Source organism: Budorcas taxicolor, chromosome 25 (genome assembly GCF_023091745.1).
Source record: "Budorcas taxicolor isolate Tak-1 chromosome 25, Takin1.1, whole genome shotgun sequence".
Classification (NCBI taxonomy): domain Eukaryota; kingdom Metazoa; phylum Chordata; class Mammalia; order Artiodactyla; family Bovidae; genus Budorcas; species Budorcas taxicolor.
The window spans coordinates 19,323,003-19,344,742 of NC_068934.1; the positions used below are offsets into that span (position 1 = coordinate 19,323,003).

At 40.1% G+C, this 21,740-nt stretch overlaps 1 protein-coding gene across 1 annotated transcript in view; it reads left to right on the forward strand.

The window, feature by feature from the left end:
• Positions 1-21,740, forward strand: part of LOC128069094 (glycerophosphodiester phosphodiesterase domain-containing protein 4-like) — a 148,834-nt gene that overhangs the window by 107,120 nt on the left and 19,974 nt on the right. The window contains exons 11-13 of the mRNA XM_052662383.1: positions 415-636; positions 1,581-1,735; positions 8,853-9,000. Of these exons, the coding sequence (XP_052518343.1) occupies positions 415-636; positions 1,581-1,735; positions 8,853-9,000 (525 nt within the window). The remainder of the gene's footprint in view (positions 1-414; positions 637-1,580; positions 1,736-8,852; positions 9,001-21,740) is intronic.

Sequence of the window (21,740 nt, forward strand, 5' to 3'; positions counted from 1 at the left end):
AGTTCAGTCTGAAGACAAAGCCTGCTTTCTTTCCATTACACAAAACCAGAACAGTGAGAGAATGTGTGGGAAGCCAGTGTGACTGAAAAGGAATTGTAATACTTTGAGGAGAGTTATAGAAAAAAAGATTGAAAAGGAAGTTTAAGACAAGAACATGAGGAGACCTTCAGTGCAAATACAACAATATAGAATAAATCAACAGTATAGGTTCTACAATATAGAATAAATCATTCCAAATACCATGATTACCTATGGAGATTACATTTAATTTCTCTTCTTGGCAACTCTTATCTCAGGACCAGTATTACAGAGGGCCTGATGGGTGGGTTAAATGGTAATTGGTGTGGGGCTAAAAGAAGGAGAATTGGAAAATGCTTTTGATGGGAGCCAGTGTTTTCTCTTATGTATTTTTAGATCAAACCATTTTTTGGTATGAAACCCTTATCAAAGGCTGACAGGGAAAGAGCAGGAAATCAGAAGATTCCAAAGCTAACTGAATTATTGGAACTTGCACAGAAGGAAAAAAAGTTTGTGATCTTTGATCTTAATGGCCCTGCACCAAATCATTCTCTCAGAGCTTTGTATGTCCGCCATGTAGTAAGCATAATCCTTGACTCTCAGATTGAGCAACATCTGGTATGTCTATCTCAGTATTTATGGTAGAGGTTGGTGGGTGGGTCACGTGTCCCACAACCATAGCAGTTGAATCTAACCTACCTTGTAGCTCTTCCTTGGGATCCTTAAATAATTTTGCTCCCTATAAATATGAAGATGACTATTTTATACAGCTATATTCGGCAATCTAAGAATGACCCCGTTAAATTTGTATCAGTAGGGGAAAACATTGAGTCTTTTTGTTATTCAAAGCCAAATGAAATGTCACCCCTCTGTTAAAAGGGAATATGTGTTTAATGGCTGTATGATGTGACCTGCACCATCACCAACATATATCTATTAGAAAGGGCCTGGGTATGGAATGCTTAAGACTTTGAGGACTTGGCTATCATTAATAATATAGAAAGGACATCTGGTTCTTATTTGAGCAGAGATTTGTTCATCTTGTTTTTCAGAAGCTACTCTGCATTTGGGGAGTCATTCCAAATGTCAAATTCTCAGAATATGGAAGAATGCTATGAAAGAAACAAATATGTGGGGTTTTTTTGCAAACAGAACTATTTCCACAGATGAGTCATAATAGCCTTCCCTGTTGGCAGGAAAGGACCTCTCACAAAGATGATTTTTAGGATCAGTCAGAGGATGTGTTTATGATTCTAATCTTTCTTCCATACTTACTTTAGCTAGTGTGGTGACAAGGATGACCCTTGGTTCCATGATGTTAACTGGGAAAACTCAGCTCCAGAACAACCCTGGTGAAAGCCCCTTTATAAGAATTCTTATAAAGCCTCTTTATAAGAATAGACAGCATTAGCGAAGTTGACTCTTTCACCAAGGTCTAGAATCTCTCTGCTCCTTATAGACTGTTACCTATGCTGGATTGGGGCTCCTCCCATTCTACGTAGGATCTGTTTGTGCCTAGACAGCTGATTATCCACTGAAAGACTTCCTGTTTCTCCTTACAGATTTTTTGGTTGCCAAGTTTTGAAAGGGAGTATGTCAAGAAAAAAGCTCCTGGTTTTCAGCAAGTGGGCCGGTTACTCCCTGTTGAACGCCTCACAAAAGAAAATATCACTAGAATAAACGCTGACTACAAGAACTTGTTCTACAATGGGATGAGGTAAGTGTTTGACCACATTTTCCTCAGCACGTATTGCCTTACTTGCAGGAAATCTGCATCCCAGCCAAGCTACGTAGGTTCCTCCTCCTATCTCAGGATTTCCATGTGTAGTTATCTTTCTGGAATCCCCTGTCCTCCTCTTCTTATCCTGCCCTCACTCTGTGCCAACAAACATTTATCAAAGTTACACTCTGTTCCTGGAACATGCTCTTCAGCCTCTTCTTCTTTATGCTTCAGTCTCTCATCAGCACACCCTTTTATGTGCTTGGTGTTTTTGTTGTTATATAAAGTGATCACTGAAAAGTAAGAACTCAAAAAGTTGAGTTGATTTCCTTCTGCCATTACCAGATGGATTGAAATACCTAATAAGTAACTTTGTAATCCAGATAGCCAGATTTCTCATAGATGTAATCTGAAACATAATCAAATCATTATTAGAAAAACCCTTAAAACAGCCAAGCATGAGAAGAAACTGAAATTCTCCATCACCACATTTATAATTACATAGTCAGAGACAGAGTTTTCAGAATTAAAGGCACCTGAGAATGGTAACTTTTTCAGATTTGATTATTGATAGTCACTGCTTCCATTAGTCCCTGTGTCATTGTTGTTCAGTCGTTAAGTCATGTCTGACTCTTTGCGACCCCATAGACTGCAGCACGCCAGGCTTCCCTGTCCTTCACTGTCTCCTGGTGCTTGCGCAGACTCGTGTCCATTAAGTCAGTGATGCCATCCAGCCATCTCATCCTCTGTTACCCTGTTCTACTGCCCTCAGTCTTTCCTAGCATCAGTGTCTTTTCCATTGTGTCGGCTCTGTGCATCAGGTGGCCAAAGTATTGAAACTTTAACTTCAGCATCAATTCTTCCAGTGAATATTCAGGTTGATTTCCTTTAGGATAGGGGCTTCCCTCATAGCTCAGTTGGTAAAGAATCTGCCTGCAATGCAGGAGACCCCAGTTCGATTTCTGAGTAGGGAAGATCTGCTGGAGAAGGGATAGGCTACCCACTCCAGTATTCTTGGGCTTCCCTTGTGGCTCAGCTGGTAAAGAATCCACCTGCAATGTGGGAGACCTGGGTTTGATCTCTGGGTTGAGAAGATCCCCTGGAGAAGGGAAAGGCTACCCACTCCAGGGATCTGGCCTGGAGAATTCCATGGACTGTGTAGTCATGGGGTCACAAAGAGTCGGACATGACTGAGTGACTTTCACTTTCCTTTAGGATTGACTGGTCTGACCTCCTTGTCGTTCAAGGGACTCTCAAGAGCCTTCTCCAGCATCACAGTTTGAAAGCATCAGTTCTTTGGCACTCAACCTTCTTTATGGTCCAACTCTCACATTCGTATGTGACTACTGGAAAAACCATAGCTTTAACTATACAGACCTTTGTTGGCAAAATGATGTCTCCACTTTTTAATGCACTGTCTAGGTTTGTCATAGCTTCTCTTCCAAGGAGCAAGTGTCTTTTAATTTCATGACCACAGTCATCATCTGCAATGCTTTTGGAGCCCAGTAAAATAAAATCAGCCTGTTTCCACTTTTTCCCCATCTATATGTCATGAAGTGATAGGATGGGATACCATAACCTTAGTATTTTGAATGTTGAGTTTTAAGCTAATTTTTTCACTTTCCTCTTTCACCCTCATCAAGAGGCTATTTAGTTCCTCTTTATTTTCTGCCATTGGAGTGGTGTCATCTGAATATCTGAGGTTGTTGATATTTTTCTCAGCAATCTTGGTTCCTGCTTGTGCTTCATCCAGTCTGGCATTTTGCATGATGGACTCTGCATATAAGTTAAATAAGCAGGGTGACAGTACACAGTCTTGACGTACTCCTTTCCCAATTTGAAACCAGTCCATTGTTCCATGTCTGGTTCTAACTGTGGCTTCTTGACCCACATACAAGTTTCTCAGGAGGCAGGTTAGGTATTTCCATGTCTTGAAGAATTTTCCACAGTTTTTTGTGATCCACACAGTCAAAGGCTTTAACATAATTAATAAAGCAGAAGTAGATGTTTTTCTGGAATTTTGCTTTTTCTGTGATCCAGCAGATGTTGGCAATTGGATCTCTGGTTCCTCTGCCTTTTCTAAATCCAGCTTGTATATTGGAAAGTTCTTTTCAGATGATTCTAAATGCTTCAGAGACTGAACATATATATGTGTTTTGTCCAGATATACATATGTATCTCCCTATCTCCAAAATCTCTTTGAGCTACAGAAATTCTTCTAGATTCATTTTTGTATCTCAAGTCATGAGCTAGGCTATTGGATTTACCTCTTTTCATGTTCTGGCTTTTCCAGCCTCTTGGGCTATGGGGCAGTTGATCATAAAATTATATATATATTTTTTCAACATTAGAAAATTATACATATTTTACCTCTCTTTCCTATGCAGAAGATTTTTCTTTGCCCAACTATTCCTCTGTTTTGAATGTATGTCTATTCCTTTCTACTTTTTATCAAAGAAAAAATGATTCCAAGGTGATTTCTGTCTCTGCTAATCATAATTTAGATTAATCTAGTAGTTGAAAAATAATTATAATAACTTTCACTTACTGAGCCTTTATTATGTGTCAAGTTCCGTTGGTTAACCACAGGCTCTTTTTAAAATTCTGGCTTACCCATCAGCTACAAGTGTGACTTTGGACAAGTTTTAATAATCAGTTTTCTCATTTATAAATTAAGGATAACAATAACGTGATGGAATGGTTAAAAGATTAAGTGACATACTACATATATGCACAGAGCAAAATGATGGGCAAATATATGAACACAGTAAATGTTACCTGTTGTTTCATCATCACCATCATTACATGCTGTGCTCTATAAATTAGCATCACTCCCCATGTTTCAAATGGGGAATCTTATCTTTAACGAGGAAAAGTTCGGGGAGGTTACGTGTTAATATTTCCCCGAAGTCCATATAGTTGGTCAGTGGGGGACCACACTGAGGTTTAAATATAGGTTTGACAGATTCCCTAGTGTTAATTCTTTTACTAGTAATTTTTAAAAGTTATTCCTTGGCCATAGTTATATGGGAATAGGATCCACTGACATCAGACTTTAAGAAGGGTCAGTCATATCCTGAGTCCTATTAGAAAATCAAGTGGCCTAATCAAACTTAAAAGCTTTTGCACAGCAAAGGAAACCATAAAGAATACAAAATGACAACCTACAGACTGGGAAAAAATAACCACAAATGATTCCAACAGGGGCTGGTTTAATTTCCAAAATATATAATTTAAATTGGTTAATAGTCTTTTTAAGTATTTTATACTGCATTTTCCTCCTGCTTTTTCTGTGGAGTTAACACAAAGCATTAGGTTTCAAATCAAACTCATACACATCAGAGAACTTACTATTAAGTTTTATTATTAATTTCAAAGATACAGAAGGCAGTCAGGAGGCTCAGACAAAGCAAGGAGAGGTCAGAGACATTGATTTCAACTTTGCAGGTTTCTTCCTTTATTGGACACATTCCCTATGGCCCACAGTAATAGATACAGGCTCCAAATGTGTTTTTATGGGGTTATTTCACTTTGAAGGAGAACATTTGAGTTATAAAACATCTGCATTTAATACTCCCAGAGACTTGCATAGCTTTTGTGACCTTGTCCAGGGACCCATACCTCATAAATCCACATTCTGTGTTTATTTACAAAATATATAATAAAAAGTAATCAACCAAGAACATCCATTAAAGAACATATTCTATATATAAAGACCTCTCTTTCTAGCAAATATTATTGTTCTATTTAGAAAAGATGTAGATATCATGTTGACAAGGAGATTAGACCATGACTTCTTCCTTCTTCCTTCTGGGAGCAACCTCTTCAGTCAGAGAGAAATTAAGGGCTTCCTGTGCCTCATCTGTCAGTTGTAGAAAAGGGGATGTAATATTTCCAGCTGACTGTTGATTTCTGTATTTCTCCCTTTGGCTGTGTTTGTTGTTGTTACTGTGATTATTGTAGTTGTTTGGCTTCTCATATTTTAAACACTTTTTTTAAGGTGTATTTGCATTTAGAATTGTTAGATTATTTTCTTGGATTTATTACCATCCTTTCATTATGAAATGTCCCTTCTTTCTGGTTATAATTCTTGCCTAAAAATTGCTTTTATTAATATTGCCACACTGGCGTTCTTATAATTAATGTTTCTGTGACATTTCTTTTTTTATGTTAATTGTCTTTGAACTGCTTTGTGTCTTTTTAAAAAAATTTTATTTATTTTTTTTGAATGGGGTTTTATTATTTTTTTTTTCATTTAATATATGATATTATACATGTTTCAATGCCATTTTCCCAAATCATCTCACCCTCTTCCTCTCCCACAGAGTCCAAAAGACTGTTCTATATATCTGTGTCTCTTTTGCTGTCTTGCATACAGGGTTATCGTTACCATGTTTCTAAATTCCATATATGCGTTAGTATACTATATTGGTGTTTCTCTTTCTGGCTTACTTCACTCTCTATAATCGGCTTCGGTTTCATCCACCTCATTAGAACTGATTCAAATGTATTATTTTTAATGGCCGAGTAATATTCCATTGTGTATATGTACCACAGCTTTCTTATCCGTTCAGCTGCTGATGGACATCTAGGTTGTTTCCATGTCCTGGCTATTATAAACAGTGCTGTGATGAACATTGGGGTACACATGTCTCTTTCAGTTCTGGTTTCCTCTGTGTGTATGCCCAGCAGTGGGATTGCTGGGTCATTAAGGCAGTTCCATTTCCAGTTTTTTAAGGAATTTCCACATTGTTCTCCATAGTGGCTGTACTACTATGGAGAAAAGTTTGCATTCCCACCAACAGTGTAAGAGAGTTCCCTTTTCTCCACACCCTCTCCAACACTTACTGTGACTTTTGGATCGCAGCCACTCTGACTGGCATGAAATGGTACCTTATTGTGGTTTTGATTTGCATTTCTCTAATAATGAGTGATATTGAGCATCTTTTCATGTGTTTGTTAGCCATCTGTATGTCTTCTTTGGAGAAATGTCTGTTTAGTTCTTTGGCCCATTTTTTGATTGGGTTGTTTATTTTTCTGGTATTCAGCTGCAGGAGTTGCTTGTATATTTTTGAGATTAGTTCTTTGTCAATTGTTTCATTTGCTATTATTTTCTCCCGTTCTGAAGGCTGTCTTTTTACCTTGCTTATAGTTTCCTTTGTTGTGCAGAAGCTTTTAATTTTAATTAGATCCCATTTGTTTATTTTTGCTTTTATTTCCAATATTCTGGGAGGTGGATCATAGAGGATCCTGCTGTGATTTATGTCAGAGAGTGTTTTGCCTATGTTCTCCTCTAGGAGTTTTATAGTTTCTGGTCTTACATTTAGATCTTTAATTCATTTTGAGTTTATTTTTGTGTTTGGTGTTAGAAAGTGTTCTAGTTTCATTCTTTTACAAGTGGTTGACTAGTTTTCCCAGCACCACTTGTTGAAGAGATTGTCTTTTCTCCACTGTATATTCTTGCCTCCTTTGTCAAAGATAAGGTGTCCATAGATGTGTGGATTTATCTCTGGGCTTTCTATTTTGTTCCATTGATCTATATTTCTGTCTTTGTGCCTGTACCATACTGTCTTGATGACTGTGGCTTTGTAGTAGAGCCTGAAGTCAGGCAAGTTGATTCCTCCAGTTCCATTCTTCTTTCTCAAGATTGCTTTGGCTATTCGAGTTTTTTTTGTATATCCATGCAAATTGTGAAATTATTTGTTCTAGCTTATTGAAAAATACCGTTGGTAGCTTGATAGGGATTGCATTGAGTCTATAGATTGCTTTGGGTAGTATACTCATTTTCACTATATTGATTCTTCCGATCCATGATACATTTATTTTTAAATGATGTGTAGAATTTTCTTAGACACAGGCTAACACTTTGGGTAACTAATTGCAAGCACTCCTGTAAAGGCTGTATGGTTATTTTTATTTACAGTTTATACACTGAGCCTAAGAAATTGCCAAGCTATTATGTGACAGTGCTGGAATTCAACCCCAGGCTTGTGCAGAGCTGTTTTCAATATGTTATAACATCTCAGGGTTAAAAAGTCTTTCAAAGGCACTTACATGATGTATTTTCTGAGAAATTTAATCTCTAATGACAACTTGACTTGATGTTCTTCTACTGTTTCTACAGATAGTACACAAATATTTACTGACATTTCATCCTGCCATTGGAAAGTACTGTGTACCATCCCCCCTACTCATGCTTGTGAAGTTTTTTTATATTTGAAATTTAAATATTCACCAAATTAGTATTCATTTATTAATTCCTTCATTTAACTATTTCTACAGGCAGGTATTATGGTACGTAAACCACCACCACCACCACTGGATATACAGAGGGTTCCCAGGTGGCATTAGTGGTAAAGAACTCACCTGCCAATGCAGGCGACTTAAGAGATGCATTTTCTATCCCTGGGTTGAGAACTTACCCTGGAGGAGGGCATGGCAACCCACTCCAGTATTCTTGTCTGGGGAATCCCATGGACAGTGGAGCCTAGTGGGCTATAGTCCAAAAGGTCATAGACAGACAGGACTAAAGTGACTTAGCACGCATGCACTGAACATTCAGAGTTGAGTAAGACATGGTCTTTGCTTTTAATTTGCTTACAGTTAAGTAGAGAAGATTGATAGGAAGGCACATAGAGTAGAGGACGGTAAGTGCTCTGATGGAAATAAGTACATTTGCTGCCCAATAGTGTACTGGAGCTGGTGCATATCAGCTTCTGGGAGCAAATTGTGAGTATTTATACCATGGAAATTGACAAGTTCCATTAGGAATTTGTTAGGACTTTCCTTTTTTTCCCTTTCCCCCCCTCTCTCTTTCCTACCTTCCTCCCTCCCTCTCTCCCCTCCTTTCTCCCCTCCCTCACTTTTCTTTCCTTGAGGAAGCCAATTTACTAAAATACTACTGCTGGCATAGTAGCAAAGGTATTAAATTCAGTCCTTTATCTCATTGCAATATGAGCTAATTCTGCATGTCATATCATAGGTTGTCCTACTATCACCTATTTCTGGTGATGTAGGCAACATCCTTTCTCAAATGTAGTGACTGTTTCCCTCTTAGGTGATGAGAGTGAGATTAACTCTGAGTCTCCTGTGGGTTCTTTTTTATTTTCCCTAGAGAATATAAAGCAGCTAACATCAGCATCAACTTATATCTTGTCAATGAACCTTGGCTCTTCTCACTGGCCTGGTGCTCCAGGATTCCCTCCGTGACCACAGACAACATTCAGGTCCTGAATGAGATGACTCAACCTTCCCACTTCATGGTGAGCTGGTTGTCCAGATTGTCCTTCCAAGTCTGGTCCAATAGGAGTCTCTGTCCCCCACCAACCCTGACATTGCCCATTATGCACTCCCCAGGGTAGCTACTTAAGAAAAGACTTATGTGAGATTGGAGATGTGCCATTCTCCCTTCTCTCACCCAGATCCTTCTGTGATTTTCAGGGGGAAATTAATATTGGTATACTAATTGCTATTTATTGAATCCTCACAATGTGCCTTTCATACATTATGTAGTTTTTAAACCTCTGAGTTAGCCACTGGGAGTATCCTTGTGGAGAATATGAAGTGTCACATGATGCAAGATTCAGAATGAAGTCTGACTCCAGAGGTGTGTTACTGCAGCCTCACTTTCCTGAAGGCACGGCAACAATGACAGTGGCATGAGGTGTGGGGAGAAAACCCAGTGCACTTGATTCCAAAGTAAGCACTGTGTGTCCTAAGCAAAATGCTTTTGAAAAGATAAGCAAGTGTCCAGCCACCTAGTTTGATTTTCTCTTCTGTCCTGCTACTACTGTGGCAAGAGAATTGAGGACCTGAAGTCTTCAGTTGTAATCCCAGCTAAATCCCTTCACTTATTACTTGTGGAGGGAACCTTACCTAACCACTTAATGACTGCAGAGCCTGTTTTTCTCATTGGTGTAGACTATGTAGACTGAGTGGGACAGTCAGCATCAGAAAACAGTTTCTCTCCACTGACTGTTTAAATTGCTCTGAGCTAGGTCTTTCCCTTCCCCTGAATGAGATCTCACTCAGATCCCATAGCATTTTTAGTCACTCTAAGATAGGTTATTTTTTTTTTAATTGGAGGATAATTGCTTTGCAATGTTGTATTGGTTTCTTTTATACAACAGTGTGAATCAAGCCATAAATATGCATATGTCCCCTCCCTCTTGAACGTCCCTCTCACCTACCACCCTACCCCACCCCACCCCTCTAGGTCATCACAGAGCACTGGGTTGAGCACCCTGTGTTTTACAGCAACTTCCCATCATTAGTTATCTGTTTTACAAATGGTAATATATATGTTTATTATTATTATCATTATTTTTTGAGTTAGGGCAACTTTAAGTATATATGTTTAAGTGCTGCTTTCTCATTCATTCCACCCTCCCCTTCCCCCACTGTGTCCACAAATGTGTTCTCTATTTCTGCACCTCTATTCCTGCCCTGCAGATAGATTCATCAGTACCATTTTTCTAGATTCCATGTGTATGCATTAATGCATGATATTTGTTTTTTTTTCTTTCTGACCTACTTCACTCTGTATAATAATAATAGGCTCTAGGTTCATCCACCTCACTACTACTGACTCAAATGTATTCCATTTTATGGCTGAGTAACATTCCATTGTTTTGTATGTAACATAACTTCTTCATCCATTCATTTGTTGATGGACATCTAGGTTGCTTCCATGTCCCAGCTATTACAAATAGTGCTACAGTGAACATTGGGGTACGTGTGTCTTTTTGAATTATGATTTTGTCAGGTTTTGAACTTGGTATATGCCTTGTAGTGCAATTGCTGGATCATATGGTAGTTTTATCCTAGTTTTTTAAGGAGTCTCCATATTGTTCTCCATAGTGGCTGTGTCAGTTTACATTCCCAACAACAGTGCAAGAAGGTTGCCTTTTCTCCACATCCTCTCCAGAATTTGTTGTAGACTTTTTTCATTGAAATTTTTGTCTTGCTTTATTACTGAAACATGCTTTAAACTGTCCTGACTGATATATTTTATTTTTTTACTTAAATTTATTTTTAAATGGTGGATAATAGCGTTACAATATTGTGTTAGTTTCTGCCATACATCATCATGAATTAGCCATAGGTATGCATATGTCCCCTCCCTCTGGAACCTCCCTCCTTCCTCTCACCCCATCCCAGCCCTCTAGATTATCACAGAGCACTGGATTTGAGCTCCCTGTGTCATACAGCAAATTCCACTGGCTGTCTATTTTATATATGGTAATGTTTCAACTCTTTCAATTTGCCCCTTCCTCCCCTTCTCCCACTGTGCCCATAAATCTGTTCTGTATGTCTGTGTCTCCATTGCTGCTCTGCAAATAGGTTGATCAGTACCATCTTTCTAGATTCCATGTATCAGTTCAGTTCAGATCACTCACTCAGTCGTGTCTGACTTTTGTGACCCCATGAATCGCAGCATGCCAGGCCTCCCTATCCATCACCATCTCCCGGAGTTCACTCAGACTCACGTCCATCGAGTCCGTGATGTCATCCAGCCATCTCATCCTCTGTCGTCCCCTTTTCCTACTGCCCCCAGTCGCTCCCAGCATCAGAGTCTTTTCCAATGAGTCAACTCTTCGCATGAGGTGGCCAAAGTACTAGAGTTTCAGCTTTAGCATCATTCCTTCCAAAGAACACCCAGGGCTGATCTCCTTTAGGATGGACTGGTTGGATCTCCTTGCAGTCCAAGGGACTCTCACCGCAGTTCAAAAGCATCAATTCTTCAGTGCTCAGCTTTCTTCACCGTCCAAGTCTCATATCCATACATGACCACTGGAAAAACCATAGCCTTGACTAGACGGACCTTAGTTGGCAAAGTAATGTTTCTGCTTTTCAATATGCTATCTAGGTTGGTCATAACTTTTCTTCCAAGGAGTAAGTGCCTTTTAATTTCATGGCTGCAGTCACCATCTGCAGTGATTTTGGAGCCCCCCAAAATAAAGTCTGACCCTGTTGTTACTGTTTCCCCATCTATTTTCCATGAAGTGATGGGACCGGATGCCATGATCTTCGTTTTCTGAATGTTGAGCTTTAAGCCAACTTTTTCACTCTCCTCTTTCACTTTCATCAAGAGGTTCTTTAGTTCCTCTTCACTTTCTGCCATAAGGGTGGTGTCATCTGCATATCTGAGGTTATTGATATTTCTTCCGGCAATCTTGATTCCAGCTTGGTGCTTCTTCCAGCCCAGCATTTATGTATGCATTAATACATGGTATTTGTTTTTCTCCTGATTTACTTCAGTCTGTATAATAGACCCTTAGTTCATTCAACACATTAGAACTGACTCAAATCCATTCCTTTTTATGGCCGAGTAATATTCCATTGTATGTATGTACCACAATTTCTTTATCCATTCATCTATTGATGGACATCTAGGTTGCTTCCATGTGCTATCATTGTGAATAGTGCTGTGATGAACATTGGGGTACCTGTATCTTTTTCAATTGTGGTTTTTCTCAGGCTATATGCCCAATACTGAGATTATTGGGTCATGTGGTAGTTTTATTCCTAGTTTTTTAAGGAATCTACATGCTATTCTCCATAGTGCCTGTACCAATTTACATTCCTACCAACAGTGCAAGAGGGTTTTCTTTTCTTCACACCCTCTCCAACATTTATAGTTTGATGATAGCCCTTCTGACTGGTGTGAGGTGATACCCCATTGTAGTATTGATTTGGATTTCTCTAATAATGAGCATTGTTGAGCATCTTTTTATGTGTTTAACCATCTGTATGTCTTCTTTGGAGAAATGTCTGTTTATGTCTTCTGCTCATTTTTTAGTTGGGTTGTTTGTTTCTCTGGTATTGATCTGTATAAGCTGCTTGTATATTTTGGAGATTTTTGTCAGTTGATTGATTTTCTATTATTTTCTCCCATTCTGAGGGTTTTCTTTTCATTTTATTTACAGTTTCCTTTCCTTTAAAAAAATCTTTTAAGTTTAATTAGACCCCCATTTGTTTATTTTTGTTTTTATTTCCATTATTCTAGGAGGTGGTTCACAGAGGATCTTGCTGTGATTTATGTCAAGGAGTTGCTGTGTATGTTATTCTCTAGGAGCTTTACAGCTTATGGCCTTATATTTAAATCTTTAATCCATTTTGAGTTTATTTTTCTGTATAGTGTTAGGTAGGAGGTGTTCCAGTTTCTGTTACATGTAGCTGTCCAGTTTCCCCAGTACCACTTACTGAAGAGATTGTGTTTTCTTCATTGTATATTCTTGCCTCTTTTGTCAAAGATAAGGTGACCACAGGTGCATGAGTTTATCTCTGGCCTTTTTATCTTGTTCCCTTGGTCTGTATTTCTGTTTTTGTGCCAGTACCATCTTTGTCTGGATGACTGTAGGTTTGTAGTACAGACTGAAGTCAGAAAGGTTGATTCTTCCAGTTCCATTTTTCTTTCTGAAGATTATTTTCACTATTTGGGATCTTTTGTGAATTTTTATGCTCTAGTTCTGTGATGAATACGTTGGTAATTTGATACGGATTGTTTTGACTCTGTAGATTGCTTTTGTCATTTTCACAATATTAATTCTTCTAATCTAAGAGCATGGTATATCTTTTCATCTGTGCCATCTTCGAGTTCTTTCATCAGTGTCTCATAGTTTTCTGCATACAAATCTCTTGTCTCTTTAGTTAGGTTTATTCCTACATATTTGATTATTTTTGTTACAATGGTGAATGGGATTATTTCCTTAATTTCTTTTTTTGATTTTTCATTGTTAGTGTATATTAATGCAAGGAATTTATGTGTATAAATTTTATATCCTGCCATTTTACTATGTCCATTGATTAGCTCTAGTAATTTTCAGGGGGCATCTTTAGGATTTTCCATGCATTTTCTAGTATCATATCATCTGCAAAGAAAGATGGATTTTTCCAATCTGGATTCCTTTTATTTGTTTTTCTTAAAGAAAAAAAACCCAAGAAACAACAACAGGACAAAAAAAAGGCAAAAATCCTGGCCTGTGAAGGGTGGGGCTTAGGTTTGGAAGGGTTTAAGCAGTGGCACAATAGCTGGAGTGAGATTTAGGTAGATTGAAGAAAGTAGGGAAAACCACTAGACCATTCAGGTATGACGTAAATCATATCACTTATGATTATATAGTGGAAGTGAGAAATAGATTTAAGGGACTAGATCTGATAGAGTGCCTGATGAACTATAGACGGAGGTTTGTGACATTGTACAGGAGACAGGGATCAAGACCATCCCCATGGAAAATAAATGCAAAAAAAGCAAAATGGCTGTCTGAGGAGGCCTTACAAAGAGCTGTGAAAAGAAGAGAAGTGAAAAGCAAAGGAGAAAAGGAAAGATATAAGCATCTGAATGCAGAGTTCCAAAGAATAGCAAGGAGAGATAAGAAAGCCTTCCTCGGCAATCAATGCAAAGAAATAGAGGAAAACAACAGAATGGGAAAGACTAGAGATTTCTTCAAGAAAATTAGAGATACCAAGGGAACATTTCATTCAAAGATGGGCTCAATAAAGGACAGAAATGGTCTGGACTTAACAGAAGCAGAAGATATTAAGGAGAGGTGGCAAGAAAACACAGGAGAACTGTGCAAAAAAGAGCTTCATAACCCAGATAATCACAATGGTGTGATCACTCACCTAGAGCCAGACATCCTGGAATGTGAAGTCAAGTGGGCCTTAGAAAGCATCACTATGAACAAAGCTAGTGGAGGTGATGGAATTCCAGTAGAGCTGTTTCAAATCCTGAAGATGATGCTGTGAAAGTGCTGCACTCAATATGCCACCAACTTTGGAAAACTCAGCAGTGGCCACAGGACTGGAAAAGGTCAGTTTTCATTCCAATCCCAACTACATCCTCGTCTCACACGCTAGTAAAGGAATGCTCAAAATTCTTCAGTTCAGGCTTCAGCAATGCATGAACCATGAACTTCCAGATTTTCAAGCTGGTTTTAGAAAAGGCAGAGGAACCAGAGATCAAATTGCCAACATCTGCTGGATCATGGAAAAAGCAAGAGAGTTCCAGAAAAACATCTATTTCTGCTTTATTGACTATGCCAAATCCTTTGACTGTGTGGATCACAAGAAACTGTGGAAAACTCTGAGAGAGATGAGAATACCAGACTTCCTGACCTGCCTCTTGAGAAACCTATATGCAGGTCAGGAAGCAATAGTTAGAACTGGACATGGAACAACAGACTGGTTCCAAATAGGAAAAGGAGTACATCAAGGCTGTATATGGTCACCCTGCTTATTTAACTTCTATGCAGAGTACATCATGAGAAATGCTGGACTGGAAGAAACACAAGCTGGAATCAAGATTGCTGGGAGAAATATCAATCACCTCAGATATGCAGATGACACCACCCTTATGGCCGAAAGTGAAGAGGAGCTAAAAAGCCTCTTGATGAAAGTGAAAGAGGAGAGTTTAAAAAGTTGGCTTCAAGCTCAACATTTAGAAAACGAAGATCATGGCCTCTGGTCCCATCACTTCATTGGCAATAGATGGGGAAACAGTGGAAACAGTGTCAGACTTGATGTTTTTGGGCCCCAAAATCACTGCAGATCATGATTGCAGCCATGAAATTAACAGACACTTACTCCTTGGAAGGAAAGTTATGACCAACCTAGATAGCATATTCAAAAGCAGAGAAATTGCTTTGCCAACAAAGGTCGGTCTAGTCAGGGCTATGGTTTTTCCAGTGGTCATGTATGGATGTGAGAGTTGGACTGTGAAGAAAGCTGAGTGATGAAGAATTGAAGCTTTTGAACTGTGGTGTTGGAGAAGACTCTTGAGAGTCCCTTGGACTCCAAGGAGATCCAACCAGTCCATCCTAAAGGAGATCAGTCCTGGGTGTTCATTGGAAGTACTAATGCTAAAGCTGAAACTCCAATACTTTGGCCACCTCATGGGAAGAGTTGACTCATAGGAAAAGACTCTGATGCTGGGAGGGATTGGGGGCAGGAAGAAGAGGGGATGACAGAGGATGAGATGGCTGGATGGCATCACTGACTCTGTGGACATAAGTTTGAGTGAACTCTGGGAGTTGCTGATGAACAGGGAGGCCTGAAACAGTCGGACACGACTGAGCGACTGAACTGAACTGAACGTCCTTATTCAGGACCCTTGCCTCCAGAAAAGGTGCTGGGTAGGGGTGGGGACCGTCCCCCGCTCCACCCAGCCATGGAAGCCTATTCTGTGCCTCCAATTCTGAGATGTGGAGGATCAGGTTGGGTCACCAGGAGACTCCCTGGGCTGAGGAGGTAGGGAGACACTAGACACGTTCTTGATCCTCCACATCCTGAGGGTTGCTCCCCCCACCTCAGGAATGACTCCTTCTCCTCTTCCATCCTTCTTGTGCCTGCCAGACCTATGTGGGCTGAGGGTACCCAGAGGGCTCCAGAGGGCAGACGGCTTAACCTGGAGGAAGGAAAGAGCCCCAGAGAGAAGAGAGGGCCCTGGAGGGCAGGGACGGGAGTCTTAGGGGGTAGAAGGCCTGGTCCAGAGGGCTGATGAGGCCCCTAGAGGGATGAGGGGGACCTCACAGTGCCCAGGGGGACTAGGAAACCAGGCCCTGGAGGGCAGAGGGCTGGGCATGGGGCCTCAGGAGGTTCCTAGGGCTGAATGGGTAGGGGAACACCAGGCAGTTTCTTGGTCCTCAAACCCTTTGGAAGCTGCTTCCAGCCTGCCCGCCGTTTTCTTCTCCCCACTCTCTCATGCTTAAGGGACCTCCCTGGGTAGAGGGGGCCTTGAAGGGTGGAGGGTTCCCTGGAGGTGGATGATGCCCCACAGTGCAGAGGGTTTGGCTGAGAAGGTGGAGAGGGCTCCAGAGGTCAGAGGAAGCCCCTGAGGGCAAGGGACCAGGCCTGAACTGTGCCCCCACCACCCAGGCCTTGTTGTCCCCCAGCAGCCCATCAGCCTTGACAGTCCCCTGGCCTAGACCTCCCTCACTCCTCCCTATCTAGTACCTGACCACCCCTGGGGCTTCTCCTGTCCACTTCTTTGTGGGGAGTCTCCACCAGTGTCTGGTGAGTATCTTAGGCATGGAGAGACACAGACTCTGTCTTCCCTACAAAAGTTTTTTAAAGTACCAGTTAGTGACCCAAAAGTCTCAATTCAGGATCAAATTGTCTAGTCCAAAATAACCCAAACTCTTAACTACGTTGAATGTTAAAACTTTAGGCACAGAAACCTAAATATTTTAGGTTGCTTTCTCCATCCCTCCAGCCTCAGTAGCCCTTGTTTCTGACTTGGTCAGGGTCAGTAGCAGGTGCAAGGTGATCAGGACCAAGGGCAGAGTCTCATAGGGCCAGAACTGTATTGAGGCCGTATGGTGGCAGTGTAAAACTGCTTACCCCTTCTTCCTTGGTGCTTTGGGCAGCTTTTGGTAGGGCCACCTACCGAAAAGGCACGTCCCTTGGTATAGGTGAAGCCTCTCCACTTGTCTGTCCCCATACTATCCTGCTTCATGTATGTACTATAAACTTCTCTAACATTTTTGTTTTTAAAAATTGATTGCAAAGTAAACATGTTTTTTATATAAAACTCAATAATTATAAAAATACATAAATTAGAAAGCAGTACACCCCTCCATAATCCTGTCTCCCTAAATCAGTCATTGTTTGAAGTTGTCTCTTTGGATATATTAAATAAAACTTAACAAAGTAAAACTTTTCATTTTAATACTTGAATTGATAATAAATTCATATGATTCAAAATTCAAAGAGTGTGAAAGTTGTAAGTAAAAAACTTCTTTCTATACCTAGCTTGCGATTTTTTAAAGAACCTAAGGTCAATTTGTTTAGGGAGGTGGGGTCAGTATCCCAGGGGCCTTCCTAAGCAGCCTGCACTCTGGGTTAGAATATGCAGTTCAAATCTTGGCTCTACCTACCACCTGTTGTGTGAACTTGGAAATGTTATTTAACCTGTCTGGGCTTCAGTTTGTTTATTTGTAAATTGAGGATAAAAATAGCACAAAGAAGCAATTTTATCTAACATAATCCTCTTCACTTATCAGTCTGTTAATTCAAATATTTTAATTGGGAAATTGTGAGATAAATGATATATGGTCTATTAATATTTTACTATGTTTAAAAACCCTATCTAATACTTAATGACTTAAAACTGACAAATATTTGTCATATTCTGTATGATGATTGAGTGATTTCTCTGGTCTCAGCCTGTTTGTTTAGACTGGGTGATCAAGGATGGTCTCATCTGTATTTCTTGAGTCTTACCTGGAATGACTACAGTCTTTCTTCATTTGGTTACTCATCATCAAGGAAGCCAGCATTTTTAAAAAAAATTAATTTATTTTTTATTGAAGGATAGTTGCTTTATAGAATTTTGCTGTTATCTGTCAAACCTCAACATGAGTCAGCCATAGGTATACATATATCCCAGCTTTTTTGCGCATGTTTGCCTGGTGGCATTGGGTTCTCAGCAGTGAGAAAGGCAAACCCCAGTGCATGTGCCTTTTTAAGGATCTCCCATTGTGATGTTTGCTAATGTTCCATTGGCCAAAGATAATCACAGGGTCAAGTCCAGATTCATGGTGGGGCAAGACAGAAACAAACTTTACCTCTCATTAGAGAGGAACAGCAGAGTCACACTGCATACAGACCTGCATTTGGGGAGGAATGTTGTGATCATTTTTGTAAATAACCTAACACACACATACTTCACACATTTTAATTTAAAATATTCATTCAACTTTTGACATAGATTCAGATCTTTTCTTTGAGTATGTTTCAGTTGATTGAATTCTGTATTCTTTTGCTTGTGTATACTTCCTAATGAACCAGTTATGATTTTTAAGTTTTGTTTCCTTAGAACACAAGAACTTGAAGTCATTTGGAGAAATAACTGGAATGAGAAAGCCATACAGATTTTTAGAATCCTCCTCTACCCCATCTCTTAGTGTTTCTCTCACACCTAAGTCAATTGCAGCTCATTATTTTAATGACCTTTTCTGTCTTCAACAAGATTTTCAAAACACTGATTTAGTTTCCTTGAAAATGACATACTTTTTAAACTCAGACTTTACAGATTTTAGTAACACTGAATTATACTGCATCACTTCAGTTCAGTTCAGTTCGTTCGCTCAATCGTGTCCGACTCTTTGCGACCCCGTGAATCGCAGCACGCCAGGCCTCCCTGTCCATCACCATCTCCCAGAGTTCACTCAGACTCACGTCCATTGAGTCTGTGATGCCATCCAGCCACCTCATCCTCAGTCATCCCCTTCTCCTCCTGCCCCCAATCCCTCCCAGCATCAGAGTCTTTTCCAATGAGTCAGCTCTTTGCATGAGGTGGCCAAAGTACTGGAGCTTCAGCTTTAGCCTCATTCCTTCCAAAGAAATCCCAGGGCTGATCTACTTCAGAATGGACTGGTTGGATCTCCTTGCAGTCCAGGGGACTCTCAAGAGTCTTCTCCAACACCACAGTTTAAAAGCATCAATTCTTCGGCACTCAGCCTTCTTCACAGTCCAACTCACATCCATACATGACTACTGGAAAAACCATAGCCTTGACTAGACAGACTTTTGTTGGCAAAGTAATGTTTCTACTTTTGAATATGCTATCTAGGTTGGTCATAACTTTTCTTCCAAGGAGTAAGCGTCTTTTAATTTCATGGCTGCAGTCACCATCTGCAGTGATTTTGGAGCCCCCCAAAATAAAGTCTGACACTGTTTCCACTGTTTCCCCATCTATTTCCCATGAAGTGATGGGACCAGATGCCATGATCTTCGTTTTCTGAATGTTGAGCTTGAAGCCAACTTTTTTGCTCTCCTCTTTCACTTTCATCAAGAGGCTTTTTAGCTCCTCTTCACTTTCGGCCATAAGGGTGGTGTCATCTGCATATCTGAGGTGATTGATATTTCTCCCAGCAATCTTCATTCCAGCTTGTGTTTCTTCCAGTCCAGCATTTCTCATGATGTACTCTGCATAGAAGTTAAATAAGCAGGGTGACAATATACAGCCTTGATGTACTCCTTTTCCTATTTGGAACCAGTCTGTTGTTCCATGTCCAGTTCTAACTGTTGCTTCCTGACCTGCATACAGATTTCTCAAGAGGCAGGTCAGGTGGTCTGGTATTCCCATCTGTTTCAGGATTTTCCACAGTTTCTTGTGATCCACACAGTCAAAGGATTTGGCATAGTCAATAAAGCAGAAATAGATGTTTTTCTGGAACTCTCTTGCTTTTTCCAAGATCCAGCGGATGTTGGCAATTTGATCTTTGATTCCTCTGCCTTTTCTAAAACCAGCTTGAACATCTGAAAGTTCATGGTTCATGTATTGCTGAAGCCTGGCTTGGAGAATTTTGAGCATTACTTTACTAGCATGTGAGATGAGTGCAATTGTGTGGTAGTCTGAACATTCTTTTGCATTGCCTTTCTTTGGGATTGGAATGAAAACTGACCTTTTCCAGTCCTGTGGCCACTGCTGAGTTTTCCAAATTTGCTGGCATACTGAGTGCAGCACTTTCACAGCATCATCTTTCAGGATTTGAAACAGCTCAATTGGAATTCCATCACCTCCACTAGCTTTGTTCGTAGTGATGCTTTCTAAGGCCCACTTGACTTCACATTCCAAGATGTCTGGCTCTAGATGAGTGATCACATCATCATGATTATCTGGGTCATGAAGATCTTTTTTGTATAGTTCTTCCATGTATTCTTGCCACCTCTTCTTAATATCTTCTACTTCTGTTCGGTCCTTACCATTTCTGTCCTTTATCGAGCCCATCTTTGCATGAAATGTTCCCTTGGTATCTCTAATTTTCTTGAAGAGATCTCTAGTCTTTCCCATTCTGTTGTTTTCCTCTATTTCTTTGCTTTGATCACTGAAGAAGGCTTTCTTATCTCTCCTTGCTATTCTTTGAAACTCTGCATTCAGATGCTTATATCTTTCCTTTTCTCCTTTGCTTTTCGCCTCTCTTCTTTTCCCAGCTCTTTGTAAGGCCTCCCCAGACAGCCATTTTGCTTTTTTGCATTTCTTTTCCATGGGGATGGTCTTGATCCCTATCTCCTGTACAGTGTCATGAACCTCATTCCATAGTTCATCAGGCACTCTGTCTATCAAATCTAGGCAGAATGTGGTCCACTGGAGAAGGGAATGGCAAGCTACTTCAGTATTCTTGTCTTGAGAACCCCATGAACAGTATGAAAAGGCAAAATGATAGGATTCTGAAAGAGGAACTCCCCAGGTCATTAGGTGCCCAATATGCTACTGGAAATCAGTGGAGAAATAACTCCAGAAAGAATGAAGGGATGAAGCCAAAGCAAAAACAGTACCCAGTTGTGGATGTGACTGGTAATTGAAATAAGATCTGATGCTGTAAAGAGCAATATTGCATAGGAACCTGGAATGTCAGGTCCATGAATCAAGGCCAATTGGAAGTGGTCAAACAAGAGATGTCAAGGGTGAACGTCAACATTCTAGGAATCAGCGAACTAAAATGGACTGGAATGGGTGAATTTAACTCAGATGACCATTATATTTACTACTGCGGGCAGGAATCCCTCAGAAGAAATGGAGTATCCATCAAGGTCCACAAAAGAGTCCGAAATGCAATACTTGGATGCAGTTTCAAAAACGACAGAATGATCTCTTCATCTCCAAGGCAAACCATTCAATATCACAGTTATCCAAGTCTATGCCCTAACCAGTAACGCTGAAGAAACTGAAATTGAATGGTTTTATGAAGACCTACAAGACCTTTTAGAACTAACACCCCCAAAAAGATGTCCTTTTCATTATAGGGGACTGGAATGCAAAAGTAGAAAGTCAGGAAACATCTGGAGTAACAGGCAAATTTGGCCTTGGAATGTGGAATGAAGCAGGGCAAAGACTAACAGAGTTTTGCCAAGAGAATGCACTGGTCATAGCAAACACCCTCTTCCAACAACACAAGAGAAGACTCTACACATGGACATCACCAGATGGTCTACACCGAAATCAGATTGATTATATTCTCTGCAGCCAAAGATGGAGAAGCTCTATACAGTCAAC